Source organism: Macrobrachium rosenbergii, chromosome 12 (genome assembly GCF_040412425.1).
Source record: "Macrobrachium rosenbergii isolate ZJJX-2024 chromosome 12, ASM4041242v1, whole genome shotgun sequence".
Taxonomy (NCBI): Eukaryota; Metazoa; Arthropoda; class Malacostraca; order Decapoda; family Palaemonidae; genus Macrobrachium; species Macrobrachium rosenbergii.
The window spans coordinates 64,540,127-64,556,273 of NC_089752.1; the positions used below are offsets into that span (position 1 = coordinate 64,540,127).

General features: G+C 40.2%; 1 protein-coding gene across 14 annotated transcripts in view; it reads left to right on the forward strand.

Moving 5' to 3' along the window:
- msps (msps cytoskeleton-associated protein 5) overlaps positions 1 to 16,147 on the forward strand; it is a 109,687-nt gene that overhangs the window by 74,504 nt on the left and 19,036 nt on the right. For all 14 annotated transcript variants that reach the window (XM_067112288.1, XM_067112287.1, XM_067112277.1 and 11 more), the window contains 5 exons: positions 1,905 to 2,102; positions 2,510 to 2,746; positions 13,975 to 14,137; positions 14,521 to 14,690; positions 15,113 to 15,331. In XM_067112288.1, coding sequence (XP_066968389.1) covers positions 1,905 to 2,102; positions 2,510 to 2,746; positions 13,975 to 14,137; positions 14,521 to 14,690; positions 15,113 to 15,331 — 987 coding nt within the window. The remainder of the gene's footprint in view (positions 1 to 1,904; positions 2,103 to 2,509; positions 2,747 to 13,974; positions 14,138 to 14,520; positions 14,691 to 15,112; positions 15,332 to 16,147) is intronic.

Here is a 16,147-nt window from a genome sequence, read left to right on the forward strand (position 1 = left end):
AAATGTAGAGGGCTGGATCTCTCTTCGAACTCTGATATCAAGGACTTGTTAAAGTCCTTTGATATGGCAAAATGGAAAAAGGACAATTCTTTTGGGCTCCTGGAATCTGGATGTGGTCCTGAATGGCTGACGGGCCCATCTTTTGAGCCCCTTAGATCTGCTTCTCTTCGAAATCTGGCATGTAAGACACTCTTCCTCTTTGTGTTAACTGCAGCTAAACGCATCAGTGAACTTCAAGCCATTGACAAGAAAGTGGGTTTCTCTCAAGGAGATGCATTTTGCTTTTTCACTCTAGGCTTTCTGGCAAAGAATGAGGACCTGTCCAATCTCTGGCCTCGTTCTTTTTAAGGTTAAGAACTTAAAAGATATTCTAAGTCAAGAGGAAGAAGAGAGAGTCCTATGTCCAGTCAAGAGCTTTGAGATACTACCTGAAAAGGACAGAAAAGATCAGGGGTACATCTAGTAACCTTTGGTGTTTGGTAAGGAACCCATCTCATCCTATCAGAGAACACCTTGTCAATCTTTCTGAGAGATATAATTAAAGAAGCACGTGCCCAGATCCAGGAGGACTTTTTACCGAACTTTAAAGTAAGAGCGCATGACATCAGAGTGGTTTCAACTTCATTGGCACTCAGACATAACTTGTCCTTGTCATTTATTATCCAGTCGACTTAATGGAAGTGCAGGTCCATTTTTGCTTCTCACTATTTGAAGGAGGTAGAAACTGTGTTCGATGGTTGCAGTACCCTGGGACCATTATCGGTGGCTGGCTTGGTATTAGGTGAATAATTATAGGAAGCACTCTCTTTCTCATATTATCTTCAAGTCTTGGTGTAGGTTTTTCAAGTTTTGTGGAGCCGGGGGTTACAAGGTACCTGGAGTATCCACCAGTCCTAGTGGATAGGTTGTGGGTTTTATCAAGTGTTTTCTGAGTAGGTGACAGCATTGTCTGGTTTTTAATTTTGGCACTGCGCCCAGGGCAAGGGCACCTTATTTTATGCTTTGTTAGCCATCAGGCATATCCTTCCACTGAAATAAAGGAGCCCCAGAGCTCAACAGCCACGCCACTACAGGTTAAGATGAGCACCAACCAGAGGCAGTATTCACATGCAGTAGCTCTCTTACTAGGTAAGGAGACAACAAGCATTGCATTCAGTGCTGGCAGATTTTTGTGTTTCAAAGTCATTATCATGCCTTAATGTTTTTGAGTAGAATATGTCCATGTGTCCCACCTCCATTCAATGTGGGATTCAGCTATGTAATTAGTTGGTAAGTTACTTATATGAAAATGATATTTTTGTAATAAAATTAAGTTTCATATATACTTACCAAGTAATTACTGGATTAGAGCCTGCCCTCCTCCCCTCTCATGGACATGAGGGCACAAACAAATTGAGTAATGGCTGCCAGGCTGTTCCTGTGTTCTCCGGTAGTGGATGGGGCTGTCACTGAGGTAAAACAATAAAGAAGCACTACTGCAAAATTCAAAGACTAGCCACTTGAGGTACAGTATATACATTAGCCATGTAATTACTTGGTAAGTATATATGAAACTATTTTATTATGAAAATATAATTTTATGGAATAAATGAAATGTGTATGATGTTCCAGTATTTCTTTGCTTTACAGAATTAGAACTTGATTGTTCATTTTGATTTATCAGTGGTCTGGTAAGGTACCTAATAATAATAATAATAATAATATAATAATAATATTCTGTTGTGAGAATTGAATATATGTATCTGTAAAAATGAAAATTAACTAGACAATAATAAAGTTTGGGTGTCTTGTTTTATGAAGGAAATTTGTTACAATATTGATTTATGGTAGTTTGCACATTTCCATGTTAACTGACTTTTCTTTTTCTTTCTGATGTGAATTTTCCTTGCAATTATGTATTTCAGAGAAGTGGAGAGAGCCCCCCTGCTCCTATTCGTGGAGTGAAACAAGCTGGTAACACTGACAATGAGGGTGAAAATGAGCCAGACAGTGTGGATACTGGTCAGCCAGCAATCAATGCCCAAGATATGGTGCCAAGAGTGAACATTAGCGAACAACTTTCGAGTAACTTATTTGCGGAGTTAGCAGACAAAAATTGGAAGGTCAGGGCACATACATGAAATCCCACCAGCCAAGCTTTATCGCTCGAGAGAGAACTGTGTCTTGGCAGTACTCTGTATTATATTTTAAAATAGTTTTTCATTGCATTTTGTTGCATGTGGCATATATTTTATATAGACAAATTTCAAGTGTCTGCTATGTATTAATTGCACTTAAGAATTCTTGCAGGTGTACAGTATTCAAGTCAAGTGTGTTGCTAGAATGATGAGTCCCAATACAGATTGCAGATGAATAGTTCATGTTACACACTACCCAATACAATATTTTTGCAGTGAATCATTGTTTTAAAAGTTTTGTGACATAGTAGGAAAATGTGGTTAAACTTTCCTGTATGTTATTAATATTTATATTTCTGTATGTTATTAATATTTATATTTTTGAATTGCAGGTTAGAAATGAAGCATTGCAAAAGATCTCAAATATTTTGTCAGATGCTAAATTCATCAAAGGAGACATTGGTGAACTTCCTGCGGCTCTGTGTAGTAAAATGAACGACTCAAACAAAAACATTGCAGTGGAGGCACTACGTATTACCTCCCTGCTTGCAACAGCGCTGGGTCCAAATTGCAAACCTCATACAAGAACTATTGTTCCTGGAATGCTGACTGCATTAGGAGACAGCAAAGTGAGTATATTGTAATAAGAAATGTAATACTTAAGTGTGCTCTACTCATATGGGATTAGTCATCAGTGCACCTCACGTGATGCACTGTAGGCATTACTTAAGGTTCTTTGCAGCGTTCCTTCAATCCCTAGCTGCGGCCCCTTTCATTCCTTTTACTGTACCTCTTTTCATATTTTCTTTCTTCCATCTTATTTTTCACCCACTCCTAACTATTGTTTCATAGTGCAACTGCTTTGAGGTTTTCCTCCTGTTAACCTTTCAAACCTACCTACTCTCAATTTCCCTTCCAGCGCTGAATGACTTCTTAGGTCCCAGCGTTTGGCCTTTGGCCTAAATTTTATATTCTATTCTATTCTGGGAATGTGCTCTACCATTGGTAACTGGAATGGCATTACAGTTGACCCCCGCCTACTCGCAGTTCAGGATTCGCGGCTTCACCTATTCATGGATTTTTTTGTGGAACTTATCACTGAATTATTTGCAAAAAATTTGGTAATTCACAGATTTTTTTGTTGAGAAATATTCACTAATTACTGTATTTCATATCATATAAGTAACTTACCAAGTAATTACATAGCTATAGTTTCTAACTCACACGGCAGCCTTTTATTTAAAAAATAACGGTAGCGCTTCGATAGTTTAGTTTAGGTAACAGGCCCCGCCCACTAACAGGAGTACTGGAAATGGCTTAGCAGAAAACCTCATTTTGTTTCTGCCCGCTCTCTAGTAAACATTGGGGGTTTGCAGCAGCCTTGTTCATTGGTTTTTGGTTGAATAACTGGGTTTCAGCAAAGTATTATCACTTATTTTGAGAAGCCTTCGAGCTTTGATAGCTTTCAGGATCAGTTTTCCAGTTTTTGTTGTTATTCTGTCTGATTAAACTTCATCTAGTTTTCGCTACTGTAGCGAAGGTTGCAAAAGAGATTGATCAAATCTCCATATGACTCTTATAGTAAGGAGACATATAATTTACAGTTAGTGTAGGGAGAGAACTTGTGTTGAATTTGGTGATAGGAAGAAGAATGCGGCCTCTAGTGCCGAGAAAAGTACTTCTCCTAGCCTAAATCTATATCTAAGCCCAGGCTAGAAGATAACCCTGCTATTCCTTCTTCCCCCCCTTGCTGCCTTTTCTCCTGCTACTAGCCCTCCTACTTTTAATCCACTTACTCTTGTACCTGTCTCCCTTGCTTCCGGCCATTGCCAGTCTTGAGTCTAGGTTTAACAAGAAATTTAACCTAATAGTGAATACAGTGAAGTGGAGGAGGTGGCTACTCATTCCATCAGTTCTCCTAGACCATGGTCACTGTCCTGCTTCCCTGAACCTTGGAGAAGACATACTGAAAGTCCATTGGAGGCTGATGGGGTTGGCCCATGGGTAGTTGCCCTCTCAGTTGAACCTGTTGCGCTTTTCCAGGCATCAGTAGACAGCCACTGGAAAGGTGTCTTGACAGGAGACAGTGTTATGCAAGTGGAGGAGGTGGCTTCTCGTCCTGCCAGTTCTCCTAGATGTAGGTCTGTCCTACTCCCTTGAACCTGAGAGAAGACATGCCAGAAGACCAAGGGAGGATGGTGGGGTTTGCCCACCAGTTTCTGCCCCCTCAGTTGAACCTGCATGTCTGTCCCAGGTTTCGACAGAAAGCCACTGGAAAGGCATCTTGGATGTGTACTAGTTTTCATCCGACTCTCAAGACTCCAGCCCAGACTGGAAGGACCGCAAGCACTTTCTAGATTCATCTTGTCCAATGAAGAGCATGCAGATGATGCTGGCTGCTCCTCTTCACTGCCCAGCTAGCTGGTTAAGGAGCCGGGTTGCAGCCCTCACCTTCCTGCAGTGCTTGGGACAGTCTGTAGTATTTCTCTCCTGAGCGTACTTCTGTTTGGCGCCAGTATTTGGTTCCCAAGCGCCTAACAGTCCCTCTTAGGCGCCCGTCGTCTTTGTTCAAGCACCCATCTCCTCACGAGCGCCCAATGCCAGCTTCTGAGTGTCCGCCGCCAGTTTCCGAGCGCTCAGCACCAGCTCCCGAGCTCTCGCCTCCAGTTGTTGCCAAGTGCCTGGTGCCAGCTCCCAAGATTCCGGCGACAGCGAGCGCCTGGCACCAACTCTTCAGTATCCTCCTGCTCGGGGTTCCAAGGGCCTGTTTCCAATCGTGGGTCTCAAGCCTTTGCAGCTCTCCTTCAATGTTTGCAGGCTAGAATTCCTACATTGGGGGCAGTGGGGGAGGGGGCTCCAGCTCCAGCTAGCCCTGGCCTCACCCACCTTGACCTTCCTGATGAGGAGCCATCCAGATGACAGACTAGGCTCCCAGCATTCTCGAGTTTTGGGAGAAGTGGAGTATCAGTCTTACAGAACAGTGGATTGTCAAGGTTCTGAGGGAGGACTACTTCATTCCGTTCATGGAGAGACCCCCTTTAGTCCCTTCTCCCATCGTTTTGACGGCCTACTCAAGAGGCATGAAAAAACATTCAGCCCTTTTCGAGGAGGTCTCCTCTCTCCTTCAAAAGAGAACCATAGAAGAAGTCGAGGACATCAACTCAGAGGGGTCTCTATTACCGTCTTTGTTGTCCCCAAATCGTCAGGGTTTGGAGACCAGTCCTCAACGTAAGCGCCCTCAATCTTTTCCTCCGGAAGACAAAGTTAAAGATGGAGATGATCCAGTCAGTCCTTTCATCCATTCACCAGGAATGTAGGATGCATGCTTCCCCATCCATCCGGAATCCAGGAAGTATCTAGGTTTGTCTTCCAGGATACACTCTCAGGAGCCCCATGTCAGCATCAGCATCTAAACGCCTGTCTCCTGTCGGAGTGCCTGGCGCCAGCTAATTCTTCCAGTTTCGGGCTCCGTGCTTCGGCCTCTCTATGGCACCTCAAGTGTTCACTCGAGTCCTCGCTCCTCTAGCAAGTGATGACTTTTAGTAGGCATGAAAATCAGTCTATATATGGACGTCTTGCCTCCTCGATCCACTTTGAGGGAAAAGTGCACAAAGGGCTTGAACATCTACTCTCTCAGGAACTGGGAATCATCATCTACATTCAGAAGTCCCAGTTGGCCCCTTCACAAGAGTATCTGTTTGGGGATGAGTCTCAACTCTGACTTTTCGGACTTTTCCTTATGCCAAGAGAATTGCCAGCTGCCTTCAGATGGTCCACAAGTTTCTAGCTCTTTCATCGTGCTTGGCTCATCATTGGATGAGCATACTGGGGACTCTGTCATCCATCAAGACATTTGTCAAGTTAGGCAAACTTCTCATTAGAGTTTTGCAGTTCTACCTCAAGGCCAACTGGGACAGGAAACAGATTGACACTTACAATTTCCCATAAACCCGGAGATCAAGTCAGACCGGCAGTGGTGGCGGTCCAAATGTAGACTTTCAGAAGGAAAGCCTTTCATCCTCTGAGCCCAGACCTAGACTTCTATTCAGACTCCTATTCTAGGTTGGAAGTCCTTTTTGGGGACTGGGAAGTTTCCGGGAAGTGATTGCTGGAAGAACAGAACCTTCATGTCAGTGTCAGAGAGCTGAAACCAATTCACTTAGGGGTTCAGTGCTTCTCGACCTTAGTTCACAAGACTGTGGTAATCCATTCAGACAATACCACAGCCTTAATGTACATATGGAAGCGAGGCAGCACTTACTCATTTTCTCTCTGCCAGACAGCAAGAGACCTTCTACTGTGGACAGATCAAATCAAGTGAGTCTAGTCACTCAATTTATTCAGGGCAAACTAAATATTCTGGTGGATGAACCGAGCTGTTGAGAAGTAGGTCTTTCCCACCAAGTGGGCCTTGGATCCCCTGGTCTATTGGAATCTGCGAAACTATGGAGCAGGCTAACATTGGACTTGTTGGCACCTCTAGGAACTATCGCCTTCCTCTCTTTAGTTCTCTGTGAAAATTTTGCCAGCCTAACCTATCCTTAAATTATTCAATTATGTGATCCACTCACCTGTTCACGTTGTTCTTTTTACTCTATGCAATCCAGCTTACGACGACAAAAACCACAAACAGACTTACAACCCAACCATTATCGACCTAACCTTCAGAGAGCTCTCTCTACCTTTTTCATCATGCTTTCAACACTCCCGCTCATCTTTGTTTACATTTTTCTCCCTCCCGCCATTTTCGTCCTCTGACGTCACTTCCTATGACGTCACAACAACAACACACTCTTCAAACATAAGGAATGCTATGCTATAAAAACATCTTATAAAATTAAACATGTGCTCTCTTTTTATACATTCTGTAATACCCATACACTTCACCAATGCAGAAAATAAAATAATGACTAACTTATAAAACTAACATACAATCACACTTATCTCCTTCTCCCTCCCCTCCAGCCTTTTCTTATCCTAATCCCCTCTAATCTCCATTATTCTCCAATTCTTTACCCTCTACATAATTCCTAATGCTTTCCCCAGAAACTCCAGGTTTGGTCAATACATCAGCTATTTGATGCTTTCCTTTTATCCATCTCACCTCACTTATTTCTCCAGATTCTATTGTTTCTCTTAATGCTGCAATATCAATTTTTAATCTCTTACTACTTACTCCAGTACTTGATTTTATTGCAGTCATTAGGGTTTTACTATCAGTTTTCACCAGTGCTTCTAATTTTCTCCCTCCTTCTATCTCTTCCCACAAATGTTTGAAATATATCAATCCTTCTATGGCCTCCCCAACACTCAGAGCTTCTGCTTCAATGGTGGACTTTGCTACTCTTCTGGATTTTCTGGATTTCCACCATATAGGGCTGCTCCTCTTACCATCTGTCAATGATATCACATAACCTAATTGAGTATGACCATCTTCAATATTCCTGAATGAAGCATCTGCATAAGCTTCCTAATAAATCTTTTCTTCTTCTAACTCACTTATTATCACTTCTCCCATTATGCACTTAGTTTTTCTCACTATCTTAATCAGCTTTCTCATATCTTGAGTCATTCCTTCTTTAAAAGCTTTACTTAATTCACTAACATCATATGATATTTCTGGCACAGTATGTAACGATACCCAATTCAACTGTCCTACCACTGATCTATATTCTGTTAACTCCTTTTGTCCTAATACTCTATTACCTGTAAATCTTCTGGCTTCTGGTTCTCTTATAGAACTTATATACTGCCACTGATTAAAACAAATTCCATTTTCCTTATGCTCTACTATTACTCCTATATACTTAAATCTTTTACTTTCTTGTTCTTCTACTTGTAATTTCCCTTTCAATTTCCCAACTGTTTCCTTTAAAAATCCTTCAGTTCCTCCTTGGCAAAAATCATCTACATGTGTACATAAGATACCATTCAATTTATTGTCTTTCTTCCAAAAGAATATATTAGGTTCTAATCTACTCCTCTTGCCTTTAAGCTCCTCCACCAGTTTTACCACCTTACAATACCATGCCTTTGCTGCATCCTTCAATTTCCATAATCCACTCCAACCATCTTCACTAGGTGGTTTTAAATATACCTCTCGTATTTCATCACCCTGTAGATATGCAGTTTTTACATCTAATGTATAACAATTCCAATCTTTCAGTTTTATTACCGTCAAACAAAATTTTAAAATTTTGGCATTGCATGTAGGAGCATCTTTTTCCCATTTGGCCATTTCTTCTTCAAAACCTCTAGCTACCAGTCTTGCTTTACATATCCTTTCCCCACCTTTTACCTTTTCAGTTACTATCCATCTTGTAGATATAGCTTTTTGCCCAGTGTCATTTACCTCCTCATATACCTTGTTTTCTCTCCAACTTTGTAGTTCTTTTTCTTTAGCTTCAATTACATTTCTATTTTCGAATCCTAGCAAAACCTCTTCTTCATCTTCAGTTTTTTCTACATGACTATAATCTCTTAAGTCAACCCATCCCTTGTCACCTGACTGTGAGTCTTCTACATTGTACGAATCAGCCCAAGATTTGCTTGATCTTTTCCCTGCAAGACTCAATATCGTCCACTCTTCTACTTGTCCTGTATTTTTGTTTATAGCTCTAACTCTATTTCCCTTTCTAAATTTGGGTATCTCTTCTATTAAATGACTTTCTTCTGTTACCTCACTTTCCCCTTCATCTTCCAGTGTTTCCTCTGCCAAATCTCTTTCTATAGTCTCTTCTATATCAGCATTCCTTCTCCAGCCAATTATCATCTTTCCTTCTTGCTCATCTATATTCCCTTCCTTTGATGCAAGGGATTCATCCTTCACAGTGTGTGTTTTGTCTGCTTTAAGTATCTTCTCCTTTTCTGGTGATAGTCTTTGAATCCTAGTAACATGTATTCTCACCACTTCTCTTAGAGAATCCCCATGTTTAACCACTACTGTTTTACCTGATAATCCCACTACCTGAGCAGGTCCTCTCCATTCATTTTCATTTTCTCTCTTATAGAATACCTCGTCTCCCACTACTGCTTCTTCAAATTTATGTTCTCTGACATTTTTGTTTGGAGCAATTCTTATTTTATTACAAGACTCATTTTTGATAAACACTTCTCTGGCCTTATGCATGGCATTCAGTGTATCCCTTACTATGCTTTCTTCCATACCTTTCTCTCTGCTTGCAGGACTTGAACTTTCTTTTCCCATTAAATTAGGCAAAGAAGGATTTTTCCAAATACTAATTGGTTAGGGGAGAAACCACCATTATTTATTAAGCAGTTCCTAGCACTCACTACCCATCTTAATGCTATGGACCAATCCACTTCCTCATCATCTTTCATCTTTCTTAAGCTTTCTTTGAGTATGCCTACTGTCTTTTCACACAATCCATTGCTCCATGGAGATTCTGATGCTGTGGCTAATACTTTAATATTCCATCTTTCTGCCATCCTCCTTACTTTTTCATTTTGAAATTCTCCCCTGTTGTCTGATAATATTTTAGAAGGTGCCCCAAGTATCGCAAACCACCCGTCAAAAAGAGTATTTATAATAGTTTCTGGTTTCTTGTCTTTTATCCAAAAAGCCTGACAATACCTTGTTGCCATATCTACCATTACCAAGAACTTTCTCTCTTCTATCTCTCCCACATCCATTGCTACAACTTCATTGAATGTCATACTCCAAGAAAATCCCACTACTGGTTTAGCTGGGTTTCTTTTATATCTTTTACATCACAACTTGCGATTAAGTCGGTTAGTAAATTTTTTATTTCCTCTTTTTCCTTCTCTCTCAAACCGTCACTCCACTGCTTCTTCTGTTAGCTTCCATATTTTATCTCCACTTCCGTGGCCAAATTGTAGATGTAACTTCATCATTGTACCTTTAATTTCCCTTAGACTCTTTCCGTCCCAACCCTCCAATAACAATAATTCTTCTACCTTCCTCCTCAAAATTGGTATTCTTAAATGGCCCTGTCTGTCTTCTCGTAACTTTACCTTCATTTCCCCTAATACTTCTATTTTAACACAATTCTCTTTTAAATTTATGGTCATCCCCATTTTACTCATGGTTTTCTTACCTATTAACCATGGTACATCACCCTGCAAAATTTCTGTCTTCAAATAAAACTTTTGTTTTTCAATATCACCGGTATTTCCATTACTCCTTTCGACTTGTATGATGACTCACGAAATTAAATACTTTATTAGACTCTTTCTTAGTATCATTCATTCTCCTCAATTCTTCCTGATTCAAACCCACAACAATGCGTGCTAGTCACAATTCCCCACAAACTGTTGACTTACATCCTGTGTCTAAAATTGCATCAACCTCTTCCCAAGATTCTTCTTCTATTTTGCTAACTTTTCTTATATAAACTTTTTCTTCTTCTTGTCCAGTTTCTGATTTCTTCTTATTCTGAAAATTCTGAGGACAATCTCTGGCCCAATGCCATTCCGATTTGCATATAGCACACAGTGTTACTTTCCCTTCTCTATTTATAGGATTTCTTCCACCTCTACCTCGATTCACCTTTCCCCGATATCTTTGGTTTTTCCACCCTTTCCCAAAATTCTCACAACCTTCTGATCCTAACCATTCCCCCTCCTCTCTATTCCCTAATCCCTCAAATATTCTTTTCATTATTTGTGACACTGTTTTATATTCCAACTTTTCTCGACCACAAGCTGCTAATACCCTTTGTTTTTGATCTTCTGTGAGATTCAGTTGTTCTAGTACATGAAAACCTTTTGCTTCCCCTTCAAGCATGCTTTTCCCTAGTGCCCTACTACACTCTGACTCTGCCTTTTCATACCTAATTATAAAATCTCTCATCTTTTCACTAGATTCTCTTTCTATTTTAAAATAGTTTTTCATTTTACTGTAATTTTCCATTAACGTATCTTTTAGATACACTTCATCTAGTTTGGACAGGATTATCTCTGAACCCTCGCTATCCTTAAGTTCATCTCTATCTATTCCTTCTGTTACTTCCAAAGCTTTCCCTTTTAGGCTCATCCTTATCTCTATCCCCGGATATTTCACTTTTTCTCCACACACCACAAGCCAATCTTCGACTTGTCCTCTCCATCCTTTATAATCGCCCTGTGCCCCGCTAAATCTCGGACAGTCTCTTCTCCATTTCATTTTCCAAAGTTTACCATCAGATCCGTCCATTTTTAACGAACCACGCTCTGCTACCACTTGAAAATTTTGCTAGCCTAACTTATCCTTAAATTATTCAATTATGTGATCCACTCACCTGTTCACGTTGTTCTTTTTACTCTATGCAATCCAGCTTACGACAACAAAAACCACAAACAGACTTACAACCCAACCATTATCGACCTAACCTTCAGAGAGCTCTCTCTACCTTTTTCACCATGCTTTCAACACTCCCGCTCAACTTTGTTTACATTTTTCTCCCTCCCGCCATTTTCGTCCTGTGATGTCACTTCCTATGACGTCACAACAACAACACTCTTCAAACATAAGGAATGCTATGCTATAAAAACATCTTATAAAATTAAACATGTGCTCTCTTTTTATTCATTCTGTAATACCCATACCCTTCACCAATGCAGAAAATAAAATAATGACTAACTTATAAAACTAACATACAATCACTCTGGACCCAGACCCCCTAGCATGGGCAACAGATGCCATACTGCAAGATTGGTCCCACTTGGACCTCTACACCTTTCCACCCTTCAACATGGCCAGGGAAGTGCTGTACAAGTCATGGCCTCATCGCAACATTATGATGACACTCGTAGCCTGTTCTGGCCCATCAAAGAATGGTTCCAGGACCTGCTATGGTTATGGGTGGACTTTCCAAGACTCCTTCCCCCTAAAAACCGTGTCTGCTCAGACAACCTCACTTTAAGAGATACCAGAGGGTAGTCCTCTCTTGCCCTGACAAGCTTCAGACTCTCCAGAAGCTTGTCTACCAGGCTAAGTTGGCAATTTTCCGAAGCTGGTGTCTCAGACTCAACGTCCCTTCTGAGACATCTGTGACCCAAATTGCGGATTTCCTCCTTTATCCGAGGAGACCTAGGAATCTCTCATCCTCCACCATTAAGGCGTATCGAGCTGTGTTTAGCTCAGTGTTTAAACACAGGGTCCTGAATCTTTCATCAAACCTCATCAAGTCCTTTGATATGTCCAAGCAAATAAATGAAGATCCCATCTCCTGGAACCTGGACATGGTGTTGAAGTGGCTGACAGGTCCCTCTTTTGAACCCCTATGTCCCTCTTCTCAGAGAAACCTTACCTGGAAGACTCTCTTCCTCATTGCCTTGGCCACTGCTAACTTATTAGTGAGATCCAAGCCATCGCTTAAAGGGTAGGTTTTTTCACAAGTAGATGCAGTTTGCTACTTTACCCTTGGATTTTTAGCCAAGGACGAGGGCCCTGTTCTTTCTCCATTATGAACTTAGCGAACACCTTGGCTCTGAGAAAGATGAGAGAGTTTTTGTCCTAGGGCTTTGAGGTATTACCTGAGCAGGACCGAGAAAATCAGAGGACCATCCTGTAACCTCTGGTGCTCTGTCAAGAAGCTGTCTCGCCCTGTGACTATTGCCCTTCATGAAGGACTTAATTTCTGAGGTGCACTCTCAGATTCAGGAGGACATTTTGCCTGCTTTTAAAGTGAAAGCTCATGACGTCAGGGCAGAGTCTACCTCATTAGCTTTCAGGCACAATATATCCCTCACTTCCATTCTGCAGTTGGCCTACTGAAAGTGCGAACCGATCTTTGCGTCTCATTATTTGAAAGAAGTTGAAATGATGTTTGAAAATTGCAGTACCTTGGGGCCATTGTCAGTGACTGTCATGGTACTGGGGGAGGAAAATAGGAATCTCTCTTTCTCTCCTACTATCTTTTCACCTTGAAGTAAGATGTCAAGTTTTGGGGAGCCAGGGGGTACAATGCATCATATATTCTTACCAAGTAATTGCAGAATCAGAATCCTCCCTCCTTCCCTCTCATGGACATAAAGGCACAAACAGAATCAGGTTTTCTGCTAAGTCATTTCCAGTACTCCCGTTAGTGGACGGCGCCTGTCACCTACACTAAACTATCGAAGCTCTACTGTGATTTTTTTAAAGAAAAGGCTGCCGCTCGAGTTAGAAGCTATAATTATGTGATTACTTGGTAAATATATGTGAAACTTAATTTTATTATGAAAATATTTTTCATATTTTTCTGACTAAATGCATTTTTTTATAAAAAATGATTTACTAAATTTCAAACAATATTAATGTAAACAGTAAACGATCAATAAAATGTATTCTTTTTTCAATGCATATTAAATATCAAGGACTGTATACAGTGCTGAAACTCCCAGTGTTTCCGATGTACTTTACAAAGAAAATGGGATTGCTTCAATACTGTATGAGAGAAAATGGATGTACTTGAAAATAGGGGTAACTAGAATAGTTTTCACACTTAGCTGTAAGCCACATATTTTTAAGGGTAATGTTGTAACATGACTGAAATATTAAAGTGTTTTATATGCTAGTTTAAGGTACATTCTGTGTTGGGTGATAGTTTAAGGTATATTTTTGGTGTTTGAACTATTAAAATAGGCAGTTATAAATATTTTTAGAGGGGGGGGTCTGGTTTTTGAGCTATTGAAATAGCCAGTTATAAGTATTTTTAGAGGGGATGTCAATTATTCGTGGAATTTAGCTATTTGTGGGTGTTTGTGGTCCCTATCCCCCATGAATACTGGGGGTTGACTGTATTTTTTAATTAGTAGTTTGTTGATTCCTATTAGGGATATGAAAAAAAGTTATGTATACCTTTGTCTCCATGTCACTAGTGATTATAGCAAATATTTCCTTGTTTATCCACAGCAAAATATTCGCCAGCAAGCATTGAGTACGCTCAATTCTTGGGTTGAGCAGACTGGCATTAAGGAGACCATTGATGGTGAGGTTTTTTCAGACGCCCTCAAATCTGGCTCTCCCTTCCTTAAAGCGGAACTGTTCATCTGGATGGCAGAGAAGCTCAAAGATGGTGAGTAATTATCTGCTTAGATTGTTTTTGAGTGAGGGCTATATATTTTGCCATTTGGTTAGCTCCTGAAAGTTGCTGGCACTTGAGAGAATGAATTATCACTGGAGATGATAAAAAACAAGGTTAAGTTTTGTTGCGTAAATGTAAATCAGGTTTTTGTACATAAATCGTGCTTCTTGTGATGTACATAAACCAGTTAGTTTATTTTGAAGAAACAAGCTCAGATTTTTTTGGCTTTCTGCAGAGGTAGTTTTGCAGATGTGTAATAATGAATTGTACTTTTTTGAAGATTTGGTCATTAAGGATCTTCAGTGCTTTTTCTTTTAATAAAGTTTCTCTCTCTCTCTCTCTCTCTCTCTCTCTTACTAAACATTTTATTGCAGCCCCACCAAAGAGTGTAAATAAAGAAGAACTTCATGGGTGCACCCCGTATCTGTTTAATGCCCTGGAAGATCGCAACGCCGATGTTAGAAAGGGTGCTAACGAAGCCGTTTTGCCCTTTATGCTTCACCTGGGGTATGAGGGAATGTGTAAGCACACCAGCCAGATTAAGGTAATGAAGTACTTGGAACATCAGTGTTCTGATTTTTTAATAAAGATGGGAACAATGCAAAGATAACTTGTAGTCTCAAAGCTTCAGTAATTTAACATTGAAAAACTAGCCTCCCATATGTGGTAATCAAATGATTACATATTTGCCTCATAAAGAGTTGATGTTGGCTTTTGTATTGTTATAAGATTTTCTTACTGTCAATTTCAAATTACAGTATAATATTTTTTGTCATTTTGTAGACTAATAATGTCTTATACATTCAGCTGTAATGCAAGCAGTTATAATTAACCTGCAAATAGCATTGAATTTAGGGTATTTTGAAAAGTGTTTTAGGAATATTGCTTTCCTTCCATGTTAGCTGGAAGACATTTCCTATTTTTCGTAGAAACATTCACATGTATTTGAAATGTTTTATTTTGCAGCCATCCTCCAAGAACACTGTAATGCAGGTCCTAGAAAAAGCCAAAGGTAGCCTGCCAGCTCGCCCACAACCTAAGGCCAAGGCAGCTCCTGTTGGAGCTGGACGAGTTGGAGGGGCAGGAGAGAGACAGGGCACAACTCTATCTGGTGGAGCAGGTGCTGGACGAGGAGCTGGTGCTGGTCTCAAGAAAGGAGTGAGAGCACCGTCTGCCACACGCACTGTAAGTTTGCTCCGTCTGCCTGGATTTTGAATTGTCATGCACACACAAACATCTGATGTACTTTTATACCTCTGCATGAGGAGAATATACAGTTTGAATTTTCTGCATCCTCTGTGAACATTTCAGTGTAGCAAACTGTATATAGGAGAGTGCAGTTTAAATGTGGTAAGGAGTTTTCAGTGCCCAGCATGTCGCATGGCATGATCAGATTTAGCAGATTCAATGAGATGAGCACACATTAGAGAATTTTGGTAGTCAAGGGGTTGGAAAATCAAGTTCTAATGATTTAGCCGTCTTGTATGCACCGTAAGAAGGGTAGAGAAGCATTTGAGTAGAAGAGGGATAGGTATGGAATACCAGTTAGTAGATCATGGAGACTTGCCTAGAGGACTTTGATCCGATGGAAATTCTGACAGAAGTTGTGGAAGATGTCATAAATAAAAAATTCCATAAATAAAAAAAAGTTACTAATCATGGCACTGACACTAGATAAGTGCAGACTTTCAAGTGGTGATCAACGAGACAGGATTGATTAGAAGAAGATATGTGCATGAGACATAGGGTAGAACCTGTACTTTGCAAAATGTGGGTTGTGGAAGTGGAGACCAAATTGAAAATGATTTATTAAACTACACATTTGGGTATTTGTTATCCTCATTACTTCTTTAACTTGCCTGACCTTGTAAACTGTGCATGTACTGATTATACAAGGAGTGGGTGACTAGATTGATAGTTTATAATAGTGCATAAATTGTTTGTTTGAGGTATTTTATAATGGTATTTCATGTATTTTTTGTTGGCGAGATTAGTACAATA